At 43.4% G+C, this 17,823-nt stretch overlaps 1 protein-coding gene across 1 annotated transcript in view; it reads right to left on the reverse strand.

Moving 5' to 3' along the window:
* LOC124545461 (lysosome membrane protein 2-like) overlaps positions 1–17,823 on the reverse strand; it is a 217,979-nt gene that overhangs the window by 57,304 nt on the left and 142,852 nt on the right. The window contains exon 4 of the mRNA XM_047124389.1: positions 7,620–7,764. Within this exon, the coding sequence (XP_046980345.1) occupies positions 7,620–7,764 (145 nt within the window). The remainder of the gene's footprint in view (positions 1–7,619; positions 7,765–17,823) is intronic.

The raw sequence follows: 17,823 nt of genomic DNA on the forward strand, positions 1-17,823 counted from the left end.
TCAATAAAGTTTCCCCTTCCTGGGACAATGAATTCACGGTGTTCTTATTTCAATTTCCAGGAGTGTAATTATAAATAAAATGCAATCTTGTAATCAGTAGTTTATTCTGCAGACCGAAGTAGCCAACTGTTAGTTGCTTCTTAACGTGCAACAAGACAACAATAAGATTACCGATCTTATACCTACGGTTCTAAGTTTAGGAAGCATCGCTGCGCTAGATCCAGTTACGCATAAGGTCATCCACAGTTAATATAACTTTCCTGTTCCACCTCTCACCACCAGACACATACATTACCCACTTGTACTACCAAAACACGTGTTTTCCCAGCTCGGCCCGGCACTGCATGCTAGGACACGTCCTTTGCCCCTCACGGCCCGGCACGGAATGACCGGATATCGGACGGTACACCTCCCCTCTATCCTTCGGATAGGGTGAAGGTAGCCTAGCCACTGCCAGTCTAGCTCTCCGGCGGTCGCTTAAAATTTTCAAATGGTCAATTCTGACTCGTACATAATTCGGCGCGCACTGAACGTTCGAGCGGCAAGCAGGGTTGAGTCCCCATAAGTTCGTTAGCCGGCCACAGCCAGCGCCCAAGGCTCGGACGGCCCTTGGAAGTGGTAGCTGGGTGTCAATTCAGGCTTCACCGCGCAGCCTGTATCGTTAGAACACCCTGCAGCCAGATAGTTCTCATTGAGCAGTTTTACTTCTGTCGTTCCACTGTAGTGTCGCAGAATAGTAAAGAGTTGGAAACGTGGAATATTGTCAAAGTTTCGTTGCCTATGCCGAGAGCCAGAGGCAGTAGGTTAGCCAAGAGGTAAGAGGATTGCACATGTATCGGAATGAGTCGTCACGCAGGAGCAGTGGCCTGGTTACACACGACAGCCGAGAGAGAATTGCTTAGCACGCGGGTTTGTGTTAGGCGGAGACTTTCGAAGTGTAAGACAGAGGTATAGCGTCAGCTGTACTGCATTTCATAACTTCGTGTAAGTCTGCCATAACAACATGTAACTCTGTCACAAGAACACCTAAGGGGCGAGTACGACAGATAAATCAGCAGTATAAGTGGAACAAATGAGTTCATTACAAACGAGCATGACGTCAGGACGTCGCTCGTGCTTCCTTTAAATACGACAGCTCTGATAGCAACAAGACACTCGCAGTTACACTTGCAGTTAGATGTGTACTGGGATGCTGCGTAGCGCTCAGTTTGGTGGTCGACATGTTAATCTTTATTAAGGAGATGTTGCAGTAAGGGCGGCCCATCCAGCAGCAGACGTGAGAGGACAGTACCAGCTCTGGTCCTCTCTGCTGCCGCTGTCAATCATCAACCCAGGATTAGCAGACATCGTGGCAGACTCGCTCGCCGCCAATGCTGACCACATCAGTGAGCTGTCGTCGAGATCGTGTGGGGCCTAGGTCCTGTGCATCCGCCGTCACAACCGGGTGAACCGACGGCACTGGGGGACTGCAGCCCGTTCCGCCCGTCCACTGCAGACGAGCCAGCAGGAGGAGCAGGGAAGAAGACGGGGTGGGATAGAGTACACTCCGCACTACGAGAATGCTTCTCGTGCCGACAGCGCCGGGACTCCAACCTGGAGCCTCCTACGCACAGCGGCCTGCTGTCCGCCGCTGAGCCGGCGGCACTGCGCCAGCAAGAGTGGTGCGGCCCAGAGCTGGTGTCACTGCTCCAAGTCAGCGAGGACTGAGGGAAGGTCGTTGATATCACCAAGCTCAGCCAGCCTGTGTTACGCGGGCCACATTGTTCTCAGCAGGAATAAAGGTGTCACGAATTAATAATGTTTCTTTGGCATTTCTGATGCGTCTACAGTCATTTCCTATCATCCTGACAACTGGAGAGGTCACCGCTCAGCCTCCAGTCCACCGTAGGCGACCGGGACCACCTCAGTCTAGAAGAACAGAGATTAAAACTGTAATCAAAAGGAAATTAGTTTCCTTTTTACGAGATATCAAGCCGATAAAACGTTTAGTCATATCTTTGTGTCTGAAAAGCGCCATAGATCATTGTTAAAAAAACGGAAGAAATGAAAACTGGGAAAACAGCTAGAGAAACACTGGCTGAGTATTTGGCGCAGCGAGTGACTGAAGTACGAGGGTTGGAATTTTAATAGTGGCAACTATTTATTTACAGCTCGTACAAAATAGATACGTGTTTCAAAGTAGTCACCAACATTGTGTATAACCCGTTGCCAGCGATTTGGAAGGTGTAAGATACTCTTAGCAGTGCCAGCTGTGTTGAAAGTTCGAGCGGAGCAGTCTATTGCCCGAAGAATTTGTAGCAGTTCTGAAGCGAGTGCCGTGAAGTGTTTCCTTCAATTTACATCTACATATATACTCCGCTAGCCACCAAGCAGTGTATGACGGAGGGCACAATTCGCGCCAAAGTCACATTCCCCCCCCCCCCCCCCCCCCCCTTCCTTTCGACTCGCGGATCGCGAGGGAAAAACGACTGTCTGAACGCCTCAGTACGAGCTCTAACTTCCCTTATCTTTGAATGGTTTAGAAATCGAGTTGAACTCACGAGGGCTTAAGTCAGGCGAGTGCAGTAGGTGGTATAGCACTTAGCAGCCCCATCAGTCAAACAAATCAGTAACAGCTTGCACTGTACGTGCTTGAGCGTTGTCCTGCAAAATGATGGTCAGGTCCTGTAGAAAATGTCATCACTTCTAGCTATAATCTGGTCGTAGGTTGTGTTCCAAAAATGAACACCGAGCGAGGTGGCGCAGTGGTTAGCACACTGGACTCGCATTCGGGAGGACGACGGTTCAATCCCGTCTCCAGCCATCCTGATTTAGGTTTTCCGTGATTTCCCTAAATCGTTTCAGGCAAATGCCGGGATGGTTCCTTTGAAAGGGCACGGCCGATTTCCTTCCCCACCCTTCCCTAACCCGAGCTTGCGCTCCGTCTCTAATGACCTCGTTGTCGACGGGACGTTAAACAACACTAACCTAACCCTAACCTAACCAAAAATGAACAACATAGAAACAGAAGTGATGACACTTTCTGCAGGACTGGAATCACTCAATAGAGGAAAGTCCACTGGACCTGACGGGATACCAATTCGATTCTACACAGAGTACGCGAAAGAACTTGCCCCCCTTCTAACAGCCGTGTACCGCAAGTCTCTAGAGGAACGGAGGGTTCCAAATGATTGGAAAAGAGCACAGATAGTCCCAGTCTTCAAGAAGGGTCGTCGAGCAGATGCGCAAAACTATAGACCTATATCTCTTACGTCGATCTCTTGTAGAATTTTAGAACATGTTTTTTGCTCGCGTATCATGTCATTTCTGGAAACCCAGAATCTACTATGTAGGAATCAGCATGGATTCCGGAAACAGCGATCGTGTGAGACCCAACTCGCCTTATTTGTTCATGAGACCCAGAAAATATTAGATACAGGCTCCCAGGTAGATGCTATTTTTCTTGACTTCCGGAAGGCGTTCGATACAGTTCCGCACTGTCGCCTGATAAACAAAGTAAGAGCCTACGGAATATCAGACCAGCTGTGTGGTTGGATTGAAGAGTTTTTAGCAAACAGAACACAGCATGTTGTTATCAATGGAGAGACGTCTACAGACGTTAAAGTAACCTCTGGCGTGCCACAGGGGAGTGTTATGGGACCATTGCTTTTCACAATATATATAAATGACTTAGTAGATAGTGTCGGAAGTTCCATGCGGCTTTTCGCGGATGATGCTGTAGTATACAGAGAAGTTGCAGCATTAGAAAATTGTAGCGAAATGCAGGAAGATCTGCAGCGGATAGGCACTTGGTGCAGGGAGTGGCAACTGACCCTTAACATAGACAAATGTAATGTATTGCGAATACATAGAAAGAAGGATCCTTTATTGAATGATTATATGATAGCGGAACAAACACTGGTAGCAGTTACTTCTGTAAAATATCTGGGAGTATGCGTGCGGAACGATTTGAAGTGGAACGATCGTATTAAATTAATTGTTGGTAAGGCGGGTACCAGGTTGAGATGCATTGGGAGAGTCCTTAGAAAGTGTAGTCCATCAACAAAGGAGGTGGCTTACAAAACACTCGTTCGACCTATACTTGAGTATTGCTCATCAGTGTGGGATCCGTATCATGTCGGGTTGACGGAGGAGATAGAGAAGATCCAAAGAAGAGCGGCGCTTTTCGTCACAGGGTTATTTGGTAAGCGTGATAGCGTTACGGAGATGTTTAGCAAACTCAAGTGGCAGACTCTGCAAGAGAGGCGCTCTGCATCGCGGTGTAGCTTGCTCGCCAGGTTTCGAGAGGGTGCGTTTCTGGATGAGATATCGAACATATTGCTTACCCCTACTTATACCTCCCGAGGAGATCACGAATGTAAAATCAGAGAGATTCGAGCGCGCACGGAGGCCTTCAGACAGTCGTTCTTCCCGCGAACCATACGCGACTGGAACAGGAAAGGGAGGTAATGACAGTGGCACGTAAAGTGCCCTCCGCCACACACCGTTGGGTGGCTTGCGGAGTATCAATGTAGAATGTAGAATGTAGAATGTAGGACCTGACCATCATTTTCCAGGACAACACTCAAGCACGTACAGTGCAAGCTGTTACTGATTTGTTTGACTGATGGGGCTGCTAAGTGCTATACCACCTGCTGCACTCCCCTGACTTAAGCCCTCGTGAGTTCAACTCGATTTCTAAACTGAACGAAACACTTAACGGCATTCGCTTCAGAACTGTTCATCGTGCAATAGACCGTGAACTGTCAACACAACTGGCACTGCTAAGAGTATCCTACGGCTTCAAAATCGCTCGCAACGGGTTACACACAATACTGGTGACTACTTTGAAGGGAAGGAAAGCTTTGAAACACGAGCTGTAAATAAATAGTTGCCACTATTAAAGTTACAACCCTTGGTATATACACGCGTGGAGAACGTAAGGACGAAAGTAACATTAGCACAATCATTCACTTCCAAGTAGGAAAGGTCTATGAAACTTGGAGCATACGCAGAAAGAACTGTTATAGCATGGTATAGTACCGTATAGTATAGAAGGTAACTGAAAGATATACGCAGTGAGACGAACAGAAATGACACTTTCATTCAAAGACAGTAATTACACTGAAGTCACCGTGAGTCATAGTGGTTCCCTGGACAATACGAAAGGCGAGAGATGGTTCGTAATAGGGTACGTGAGCATCACTAACCACAATGCCTGCTCTGCAACGTTGGTAAGGAGTTATTACCGTAGGGCGTTCCATTCCTCTAGCAGCGCGGTTGGCAATTGCTGGATGCTCATTTGTGCATGTGGCTGTGCTCCTGACCACATCCCACACGAGTCTGACGGGATTTAAGTCAGAGGAATGGGCTGGACCTACTCTCGTATGGCGAGATGTTGGCACAAGTAAGGCACCCAGCAACACTGTCGAACATCAGTTTTTTGGTGATCCAGGTGTTATGTTGCGGGGAGGCATAATTTTGCATGGGCTTCCTCGCCTCAGGAACTTCGAACACAGTACTCTCAACTTTATTGTGACGCTGTACTCTTTCCCATTGTAGGTCTTTACAGGGGTGCATTTGGATCTCACTTTATTTTAATGGATAACAATGGTCGACCCCATCGAGCTGCGCCCTTGGAACGAGGGAATATCCGGCGTATAGACAGGCCTATCTGTGACCCTTCCTAAATCCGACAGAGCACGAGTGGATGCGGTAGAGAGACGTACTACAGCAAAATGACCAACTAGCACTTGCCAATCACAATGGTGGAGGAATGTTACGCATTACCACAGTACTCCTTACCAACTTTGTGGACAGCATGGGGGCACGTTGCAGAGCATGCATCCCATTAAGAACGATGTGCCACCATTTCTAATGTCCAAGACCCATCATGAATTGCCGTGAGTTCAGTGTAATTATTGTCTCTTAATTGCAAGCGTAATTTCTGCTCGCCTCATTGCGTATTGCTTCCAGGTACTTAAGGGGACATTGTACGTGAAGTTCGTTGGAATTTGACATTTTCTGTTTTATACTGCATAATGTACTTTGGACTTTCCTGAACATTTTAGTGTATAATACATTATAATCAGACAATTGTGAGACCTTCAAATAATATTTTGAGTGTTTGCGTGTGACTGTCAAATTTCGCTGCTACGCGTATACTGCCAGAGCTGAGCAGTCATACCTTGGGAACCACACAGTCTAGAAGGCTCTGAATTACTTTTGCGCCTACTGCTACGTCTCAGAAACGGCATTACAAATAAACTAATTAGTCCTTTGTTTCTGATACTAGTTTTCGTTGAAAGTAGTGTGATTATCGGCTATTTTTGTAGTAAGCTAACTTCTATTGCTTTTTATACGTAAATAAAATGAGTAAGCGTAGAAGTAACTTCAAGAAACGCAAATTTGCAGTTAACAGATATGTGAGACCTGAATTATTTTCTGAAGTACTAGAAAACACGTGTGCTAGCAGTGAAGCAAACCATGTCATGCTTTGTTGACATCTCCATCAAACACTTGTTGAAAATATAGGCAAGTTGAATTTTGTGGCACCCTGCATAAATTTACACATAAACATCATCTTCCTTTGGCAGTAATGGAGGCAATCAGACCTATTTACAGAGATCTGGCAAATCCTGAGCTACTAAAGAAGTGTTTACATGGGAAGACCCAGAATGTGAATGAGTCCTTCAATAATGTTGTGTGGTGCCGTGTGCCTAAAAATGTATTTGTTGCCCTTATGATTCTAACGTTAGCAGTGTCTGATGCTGTAATAACTTTAATGGTGGGAACTATGAAAGAATTAAGGTTCTGGAGAAGTTAGGGGTAAGTTTTGGACAGAACACAGCTAAAGGACTGCAGGAACTGGATGAGCTTCGTGTACGTGAAGCAGAGTTAGCTGCTCAGCAAATGACAAAAGAAACAAGAAAGAAAAGGAGGAGGCAAGCACTGGGTTGTTGTGACACTGAAGAAGACATAGACTATAGGCCAGGGCAATTATAGTGCATAAATGACGCAGAAATCTAAGTCTGTATAAGAATTTGTAGTAACAAAAGTTTTAAACCTCAATGTCTCTGAACATTTTTTACAATAAATGTCCCGTTTTCTAAAAAGTACTGACGGTAGAGACATGAAATTTTCACAGCATGCCAAGTGGAAGATTGAATACATATGGAACTAGAATAATTAAAATATCCAGAATTCTTTTGTTTTTATGTTCATTTATTTACAAAGTTCTGTCAAAAAACTGAGTGTTTGAAAAAAAAAATAACATGCGCCACAACACAATTTATGTAATAATTCTAGTTCAGTGTATCTAGAAAGGTGCGTTCAATAATTATAGAAAATTGTTGGTGTCTTAAAAATTTTCCAAGATAATGGGTCACAAAATTCGACAATTTAACACTGGTGGCATAGGACATACAATGTCCCCTTAAGCTTTGCATATCAGAGAATTTGTTTTATCAAGAACAAAATATTAATTATTAAAACATTAAATATTTTTCTACATTCAAAATAAGAAGAAATGGCGGGGTGGTGCGGGAGTATTGAAGGAAAGGTAGCATATGTCTGGCTGACAGGAGTCACAGAGCACGCAAAATGGACACTCAGTGTTGCCACCTGAATAGGCTACTCACGATGAGGATGATGTTGGGCACGACCACCTTGTCCACGTCAGGGTTGCCAACGGAGAGCTCCGGCGCGAAATCGAAGCTGCGCTTCTCCTGGTAGCTCACCGTGTTGTCCGGGTGCAGGCGGACGTTGACCCGTTCCAGCTGCATCCTGCCAAACACAAGACACTCACTCGTCTGTGCCGACCAACACTATTTTATCGCATTCTCGATAAACTGAGGTCTATTATATCTCCATACATCATCTCTCACATCCTTTCACGAAACTTGTAAACTGTAAAACAATATAGTTTGCTAAGGCTTCCGGAGGGCGCTGAGGTCGTGGGATATTTTGACCATTCGGGTGGACGTCATTATGGTGGTCTGTTAAGAAGGTGTTTATTGTGACTTTTAACGACACAAACCGAATATTATGTGTTTATCCGTGCATATGTATAGTATTTGTTAGTCGTAACTGTGCTGCGTATAAATTCTAGAGTAGGCGAAGCAAATGGTGAAGAGTTATACAGTGTTTAATTGCGCAAATAAATTCTGGATGAAAACCAGTATCATCTTTCACAGGTACGTGAAATGTTTAGATGTTTAATATTGGGGACTTTCTGTCATAGCCGGCCTGTGTGGCCGTGCGGTTCTAGGCGCGTCAGTCTGGAACCGTGAGACCGCTACGGTCGCAGGACCGAATCCTGCCTTGGGCATGGATGTGTATGATGTCCTTAGGTTAGTTAGGTTTAAGTAGTTCTAAGTTCTAGGGGACTGATGACCTCAGCTGTTAAGTCCCATAATGCTCAGAGCCACTTTTTTTCTGTCATAGCACTTAACATTTTCTGAAGTGATATATCACTCATTTAACGATCCTTTTTTAGGGTTCCATACCTCAGTCGGTCACTTTGTATTTGTCTGCCTGTTCGTCTCTTAAGACCCCTTTTGCTAAGGCACGGGCGGGGTATCAAGTTGAAATTTATGTCAAATACTAAGGTTTATGGTTCCTTGGAGGTGTAAAAAACTTAAACTTCTAAGTCACTGCAGTCAAGAGATGTGGCCATTTATTTCACATTTTTTGATACTCGTTAACTCACTCATCAAAACCTATTCGCACTTGTCTGGCATTTTTTAATTGTAGCTGCTGTATTTGAGAGTACTGTTGGAAATGAAGCGGAAAGTTTTTCACTTCGTGATGCTGTAAAATAGTTCAGACTTTGGTGAGAACACCGCACAGTTAGATAATGCGGCGTATCAGATAGCGAAAAAATCATATGATGCCAAATACATTTCACTTCAGAGATTTGGAGTACCAAACAACGGAATGCTAAAATTGGCGCTCACCTGGCAAATTTCTTGTAGTACTAAGAAAATCGGTTAACAGTGATTAGTTGCCGTTTGTTTGTAAATTAAATTGCTGTATTCAACATTATGTTTGTGATATAACTCAAAGGAAGATGAGCTATAACTAAAGGCGCGTAAATTTACTACCACAATGGTTGACGACGCGCCTTTCAAATTGCCCGTTGTTCGTAGTAGGCCACTTAGGGGATTTTGGGGCCTTGGTTGTTTGATAGTTTTTTCCCTTTGTGAGCTTAGGTCACTGGCGTAGTAACTGATTTGATTCAACAGACTTTAGTGGACACTTCTGCTGTAAACTCTAATTGGAACACCTAGCCGTGAGGGCATGGTGTTCCTGTGTTTGGCAGTGTCAAGATTGGCTAGCAAGTAGGCCCTCGGGTTCACTGACAGAAATTAATGTACAGATAACTAATATACGGTATCTTTTTCGTTTATTTACTAATTTTGATGCCTTATTTTTGCTTCTAGGTCGTCGATGTTGTTTTTAAAAAGTTATCCACTTGAACTCTCACGAACATTAAGGGAATCTGGGCATGAAATGACTGAAATTTTCGAAAACATGTTTTTGTCACCATCTGAAAGACAATTTTATCAAAGTTTCAAAAAATGTATTTTTTATCTAATTTTCAGTTGTTGATTTGGTCTTAAACGCTCTTTCAACAAATGTCTGCAAATCAGCCACGCTCATGCGACAGGCAAGGAATATCACCATAAACATTTCTTCCCTGCCACAGTCATGGAAACATTAAAACTACTATACAGGGACCTTGCAGACACAAAATTACTTAGCAAATGTCTACATGTCCGTACACAAAACCTAATGAGCGTTTCAACAGCTGCGCGTGGCAACGAGTACCAAAAACAGAGTTTGTTGGATGGACAGTACTCAAAAATGATTTGATGGATGCTGGCATCTGTTTCAATGTTGGTGTAATCAGCAGGACAAAAGTAACGGACAAATTAGGCATCCAGCCAGGAAATAATATGATAGCTGCTCTGACTGCCATAGACCGTCAGCGACTAGTTGAAGCTGAAAGGGCTGTGGAAGCCACCACTAGAGTCCAGAGTAAGGAAAAGGCTTCTGAAGAAGTCTACAGAGGATAAAGAAGCAGCTGGCCAGCAAGATTATGCCGCTGGAATGCTCTGAAAGAGGCATACGGTGAGTCAAAAACACTGAACATTCTTTTCTCATTTTCTCGAAACTACATTTTCAGAACATTAGGTACATGTAACTTCACAATGGTTTTATCCATGTTCACCAAATTTCTCTTAAGTGAAGAATGGGATAGTATCTTAGTATTATGCCTAATACATCGCAGAAATGATCTATGTTTGTCATTCTGTGTATTATTTTAGCGGCATTTTTTAGATAAAATAGTAATGTGGTATAACAAGGGTCTTTCTATTTCCTCAGATATACTCCAAACTACAAAACGAGAGGAATAATGTGTTCCTATGAATGTTGACAGCACCCTGCGACAGTTTGAATGCTATTAGACTGATGATGGATCAGAAAATGGTACCAGAATGGGAACCTGTATTATAAACCATCTATTAGGCAAAATACTGTAATTCTTAAAATATAACAGCTATTTCAATAAATTTTCTTTTACAGCTTCAGTTAATATCATTCATTGTTGGTAAAAAACCACACCTTCCTCCGCATTGTAGATCAAGAGTAATGTGCACTGAGAGCGAGGTATAAAAGTGCAGCCCATTCACGTCCAGGTCCCCTTAAACGACCAGGAATTAATGAGAGCCAGTCAAATGGCAACACAGATGAAAAAAAGTAAGTAAACTGCTGGTAATCCCACTCCGAGACAAGGCGGCCAATGCCTTCATGGAAAAATGTTTTCGGGTTGCCTACGGAAGAATGATAATATCCAGGTGTTCACCTGTCCGTCCGAAGTAAAAAGACAGCCACGAAAATCTTTCTTCAGGGATGAAAAAATGTCGAAATCGCCTGGGGAGAAATCAAGACTGTACGGAGGACGTGTAATGGCTTCCTGGCAAAAAACTGTGTAGCGTAGTCGAAAAAGCTTTGGCAAGAAGTGGGCGAGCGTTATCCTGCAACAGACTGATCTGGTCCGTCAACATTCCAGGGTGTTTGGACCTGGCAAAGCGTCACATCCTGCCTTTCTTAAACTGTGGCGCCGTGTTCCACAAAGTCGGTGAGCAACGGTCCCTTGTAGCCAGAGGAAAAGATCATCATTACTTTCCCATTGTTTCGGCTAAGCTGCGGAAGTTTTGCTGGGAAGCCTTTACATATCCACCGTGCAGTTCTGGTCTGCCTCATGCAATTTCCAAATTTTTAGAACCTTGAAGAAATCTGTGGCCGTCTATTTGATTCGGATGAAGAGGTGCACACCTGGGCACGATTATGGTTCCGCAGTCAAACGCAAATATTTTTCCATGAAGGCGCTGACCGTCTTGTGTCACAGGGGGGATAAATGTGCTTAAGGTTATGGCAATTATTTTTTAAATAATAGACAGTTTACTAACTTTTTCCATTAGTCTCGCTTTAATTCGACTGCCTATCCACAGTAGACAGCACAGGTTCAATAATATTGAGATCTGCTGACTGTGGTGGCCAGGAAATAATTTATCCACGTGCTCACAAAACCGTCCTGGATGACACAGGCTGTGTGGACAGGGCCCTGTCGTCTTCGAACACTTCGACAGAGGAGCACAGACACTGTTGAGTTAGCTGGACCTGATCTGCCAAAAGGGTCACATAATCCTTCGCAGTAATGCGAGCTTCCAGAGAAGTCATGGGGCTCAAGGAACACCGCGATATGACTGCGCAGGCCATCACCGAACCCCTGCCATGTTTCGCTTTTGGGAAGTAAACTGGGTCAGAAATTGGAAACTGTGTGTAACAAGACTCATTAGACCAAATTACTTTCTCCTTTGCTCCACAGTCGAGGTTTTATGGATTCGGCACCACGTTTTCCTGTTTCAGGCATTTCGGTCACTGATAAGTGGTTTTAGAATTCCAGGTCGCCCAACAATTCACAACTTACGGAGTTCCCTTCGTCTTGTTTTGGTGCTGACAGGGTTCGCGAGTGCGACGTTCAGTTCTGCAGTGATTTTTACAGCTGTCGCCCTCTTATTTTTCATGACAGTTCTCTTCAGTAACAGTCCGTCACGATCACTCAACACACAACTTCGTCCGCATTTTGACTTACTGGGTGACGTTCTGGCGCTTTCCCTGCAGGAGGTGCACACTTTGTGATCAAAAGTTTTTCGTATTAAGTGCGTTGTGCTGCCACCTACTGCCAGGTACTCCATATCAGCGACATCAGTAGTCATTAGACATGGTGATAGAGCAGAATGGGGCGCTCTGCGGAACTCACGGACTTCGAACGTGGTCAGGCGATTGGGTGTCACTTGTGTCATACGTCTGTACGCGAGATTTCCACACTCCTAAACCTCTCTTCGTCCACTGTTTCCGATAGAATAGTGAAGTGGAAACGTGAAGGGACACGTACAGCACAAAAGCGTACAGGCCGACCTCGTCTGTTGACTGACAGAGTCTGCCGACAGTTGAAGAGGGTCGTAATGTGTAATATGCAGACATCTATCCAGATCATCACACAGGAATTCCCAACTGCTTCAGGATCCACTGCAAGTACTATGAAAGTTAGGCGGGAGTTGAGAAAACTTGGATTTCGTTGTCGACAGGCTGTTCGCAAGCCACACATCACACCGGTAAATGCCAAAAGACGCCTCGCTTGGTGTAAAGAGCTTTCACATTGGACAATTGAACAATGGAAAAACGTTGTGTGGAGTGACGAATCACGGTACACAATGTGGGGATCCGATACGTGGTGAGGGTATGGCGAATGCCAGGTGAACGTCATCTGGTAGTGTGTGTAGTGCCAACAGTAAAATTCGGAGGCGGTGGTGTTATGGTGTGGTCGTGTTTTTCATGGAGGGGGCTTGCACCCCTTGTTGGTTTGGGTGGCACTATCACAGCACAGGTCTAATGTGATATGTTAAGCATCTTCCTGCTTCCCATTGTAGAAGAGCAATTCGGGGATGGCGATTGCATCTTTCAATACGATCGAACACCTATTTATAATGCACAGCCTGTGGCGGAGTGGCTACACGACAATAACATCCCTGTAATGGACTGACCTGCACAGAGTCCTGACCTGAATCCTATAGAACACCTTTGGGATGTTATGGAACGCCGACTTCGTGCCAGGCCTCACCGACCGACATTGATACTTCTCGTCAGTGCAGCACTCCGTGAAGAATGGGCTGCCATTCCCCAAGAAATCTTCCAGCACCTGATTGAACGTATGCCTGCGAGAATGGAAGCTGTCATCAAGGCCAAGGGTGGGCCAACAACACATTGAATTCCAGCATTACCGATGCAGGACGCCACGAACTTGTAAAGTCACTTTCTGCCTGGTGCCCGGATACTTTTGATCACATAGTGTATTTACACACGCTACATTACATTTATTTCTATTTAGAGTCAACTGTCAAAATTTTCACTATGTACTCAGCAACTACGGTTCTCTTTGCATTTCGTAACAAATTTCTACAGCTTTCACTTCCCTGTCCGCAACTGCCAACACTATCACCAGGTCATATGAACACGTACTATTGCAGTACCGTGAAGTACGCCAGTACCTTCGCTTTTCATCATGTCTACAATTAGATTAAAATAATGGTTCTTCGCTCGAACTGCGTATCTGTTGGCATAATCCGTATGTACGTATTTTGTTTACAACGTGGCCGTGCAGAACTGTATCACAAGTTTTACGGGAATCAACAGACACGGCATTAACTTCAGCTCTTTTATCTACTGTTTTACTGTGTTTATAGTGTTTTGAAATTCAAATTTTAGAAACGATATTAAACCTTTCCTAAAAGAACACCTCTTGAGTCTGAACTAGGATACATGATAATTAGAAGCGTTCGTCTGGTTGGTCTTCATCTCCTAACAAAAATGACAAATAATGCGAAATAAAGGCATTTAAGAAATGTGTGCTGTATGAATAATGCGTTCTTAATGTCTTAACAAGAATGCTCATAAAGAAAATATTGATCGTCATAAATATATATCTCCGTCGACATGTAAGTTACATGATTACTCCGCACATCACAATTCACTGTCTGGCAGAGGGTTCAGGAACCAATTTCAGATTATGTCTCAAGCGTTCCACTTTTGAATAAAGCGTTGGAAAAATGAACGCATAACAGGTTTGTTAGTGTTGCCCTCTTCCACAGCAACTGTTGCAATGAATTACTCTTAACTCTTCCGTCTTAGACTTACTAGACGCATTTATCTTTTATTCGTTGGTATTTTTGCGTCTTGTTTACATATTCTGCAAACCATTGCTTTTTCGTTTTTTAGCATAAGCAAAAGGTGAAAAAAATATTTTGTTTGCACATTCACTTTTGACAATTTTGCGCCCTTTTAAACTCAGTTCTTAGTTTCACTTCACTTTTGTAGAAATTCAGAAGAGAAACAGTATCGTAGTTCTACGTGTTCCGCACTCAGCACAGTGGCATACTAAAAGTAGTACATACATTTTGTTGTTTGGGTAGCAAAATAACTGATGATGGCCAGGGTTGGAAACACTGGAGACAGGCAATAAGAAGAAAAACATAACTGAAAAAGACAACTTTGTTAGCATCTAGTATAAACTGAAGGTGTCTCTCAGATTTTCTCGGCATTGTTGATTAATGGTGAGCTTCTGGCTGTTCTGCCGAGCTATTGTTTCCATTTTTTGCACTGTAGGACCAGCCATCGTCTTCAGGTGCTGCGAGTTTTGCTTTTCTGTGTACTCGCTGTGTGGACTCCAACCAGACTGTTGGTTGGTTAGTCGGAGAGCAGGCAGAGATTACACACAACAGCAAAACTCGCAGAACACCCAGGTGTGTTAGCAAGTCTTTTCTGAAGGTATACGTCTGGAGTATAGCCTTGTACGAAAGCGAAACGTGGCCGATTGGCAGTTCTGACGAAAAGAAGACAGAAGTTTTCGAAATGTTGTAATACAGAGGAATGTTGAAGATTAGATTGGTAGGTCGAACAACAAATAAGGAGGTACTGAATCGAATGAGGGAAGTAAGAAATTTATGGCACTTCTGGACTAAATGAAGGGGTCGGTTGATAGAACACAGCCTGAACTGTCAAATCATTAATGGAAAAAACATGAAAAAATGTGAGGAATGGAGGGTAAAAATTGTAGAAGAAGATCAAAGTTTGAATTCAGTAAGCGGGTTCAAATAACTGTAAGTTGTCGTAGCTATAAACAGATGAGGAGACTGGTTTGTTTTGAAAATCAGCCTTATGCAAACACAGTTAACTAATTAATTATTTTTTTATTTTTATATTTACTCAGACATGTTTCGACATCTACGTGTCATCTTCTGTGGATCAGCTTTTATTTCTGTAAAGTACAATACCAAATTTATAATAATTTAGCATATCATCTGCAAACTAGGTTGCAGATAACATGCTTTCAAAATAAAAAAAAAATAAAAAAAAGACGGAAAGGGCACAAAAACCGATGTATAAGAATGCACTTCATTTAGCGATGTAATTATAAGGTGAGCGTCTAACAAAACAAAGCAAAATGCACATATTGCAATTCTTAGGCCTAAAATAGATATATTATTACAAATTTTGTATTGTGCTTTACAGAAATAAAAACTGACCCACAGAAGATGACACACAGGTGCCTTATGCAAACACTATTAATTTATTTTTATATTTACCCAGACATGTTGTAGTATGGTATTTGGCTCAACAGATGCTAGTACTTCCATCTCGATATTGAGAAAACAAGGTGGCTGGAGCACGCTTGACATTCGAGCAACGAAAATGTATTGCGAAGTGGTTTTTCAAGTTTGATAATGCCGTTGAAGTGCAACGTCAGTGGAGGCGGGAGTTTTAAACAGAACCGCCAACCAACCTAACAATTAAACGCATCATTGACCAGTTGGAATTGCATGGGACAACTTGTGATATTCATAGAGGAAGATCAGGAAGACAACGTACAGCTAAATTCCTGCTTCGTCGGCTCTCGTGTTGGAAACGTTTATTATTTCTCCAGAGAAGTCTGCTACGCAATGTGCACTTGAAGTGGGGGTTAGCAGTACAAGCGTACGAAGATTTCTGAAAGCTGCGAGCGATTAATGACGATCCTGATCGCCGAATGCATTTTTGCGAATGGTGTCAGCAAATGGTAACTGATGACGAACAATTTGTGTCGAAGGTAGTGTGGAGTGACGAGGCACAATTTAAACTTAATGGAACCATGAATCGGCATAACAGTGTGTACTGGCCACCGGAAAATCCACATTTTTATGTGGATAAAGCAGTCGCTCTACCAGGGGTTCATGTATGGTGTGAACTATCATCTAGGTGCTCAGTAAAACCCTGTTTCCTTGATGCTAATGTCACAGGAGAAGTGTACCTGGCAATGTTACGCACATAAATTTTGCCAGGTATACCTGCGCTTTATGGAGCTGGTTAAGAGATCTTGTACCAACAGGGCAGGGCGCCACCACACTACCACCATCCTTTCCTGGATGACAATTTTCTGGGGCATTGGATTAGACGAAGCGGGCCCATAAAGTTCCCTCCACGGTCACCAGATATAACACCTATGGAGTTTTACTTGTGGTGAACTGTGCAAGATAACGACTATCGACGTAGGCCACGCACGCTGGAGGAACCTCGCCAGAAGATAACAGAGAGCCGTGCAGCGATCTCCACTGTAACATTGACTGACGTAGTTGCTGCGACCGCTCGTCGGTCTGTTATGTGTAAGGCCGCCAACGGTGAACATTTTGAACATTTAAAGTAACCACGTGCTAAACTGGAGGTTGTACAACATGTGTGATCAATTATTAAATGTAGAATAAACACACAAGTAATACTTTCCGTTCCTTAAAGTGGTGTATATTTTTCTGGCGGACTCTGTAGGCCAAGAAATAAGGTTTCACAGTACAAGTAAAGTAAGAAACACGAAAATTGTTAATTTGTAATTATATCATATAAAAATATTATTTTGCCATTTCTCGACCGTTTGTCTTTCTGTCTGTCCGTCTCTTAAGACCCTTTTTCTCATTAACGAATAGACGTATCAAGTTAAAATCTGTGTCAAATACTAACGTCAACGGTCCCTTGGCGGTGTAAAACATTCAAGCTTCTAAGTCAATTCAGTCAAAATATTCAGAAAAGTGTTAAATATTTTGATCCTAGCAAACTCACTCACCGAAAGATAACAGACGAACTGTGGATAGACATGTCGAGTCTGCTCATCTAGCGGTAAAGTGCATGCCTGGAAACTGCGAGGTCGGGTGATCGAATCTCATTCGGATTACGGATTTTTCAGTCTTTGTTTCCACGTAGCCGTCGCCTCTCATCTTTTTGAGGAGTCACCAAAAACAAACACGTGGTTCGGATTCCCTGTATCTTTCCTTTTCCCGGTTGGGTAATTGGGGGTAAGTTAGGGACACGCAAGTCGTCGAAGTGACATTCAATAGAAAGACTTGCAGCAGGCGATTGGGACAGACGAAATTATTATTACTATTATTTTTATTATTATTGTACACGTCCGAGTCCTACTCGCACTTGTCCGGTTCTTTTTAGACTCTCTATTTGCTATGAGTGTCACACCTCGTCAGTGGCAGTTGTTGCTATCAGTGAACGAAGATTCATCTCAACCAGTTTCCGAGTGAACAATGCATGCAATGAACAAGTGCAGTCTGGCACCTCGCAAAAGAGAATTGATTACACTAAGATAGGACTGTCGATATTTTTAAAAATATCGGGAATCTGATATATCGATATTTAAAAAAGTATCATTATTGGTCCTCTTTATATCGAAGAAGGGCGAAA

Source organism: Schistocerca americana, chromosome 8, assembly GCF_021461395.2.
Source record: "Schistocerca americana isolate TAMUIC-IGC-003095 chromosome 8, iqSchAmer2.1, whole genome shotgun sequence".
NCBI classification, from domain to species: Eukaryota; Metazoa; Arthropoda; class Insecta; order Orthoptera; family Acrididae; genus Schistocerca; species Schistocerca americana.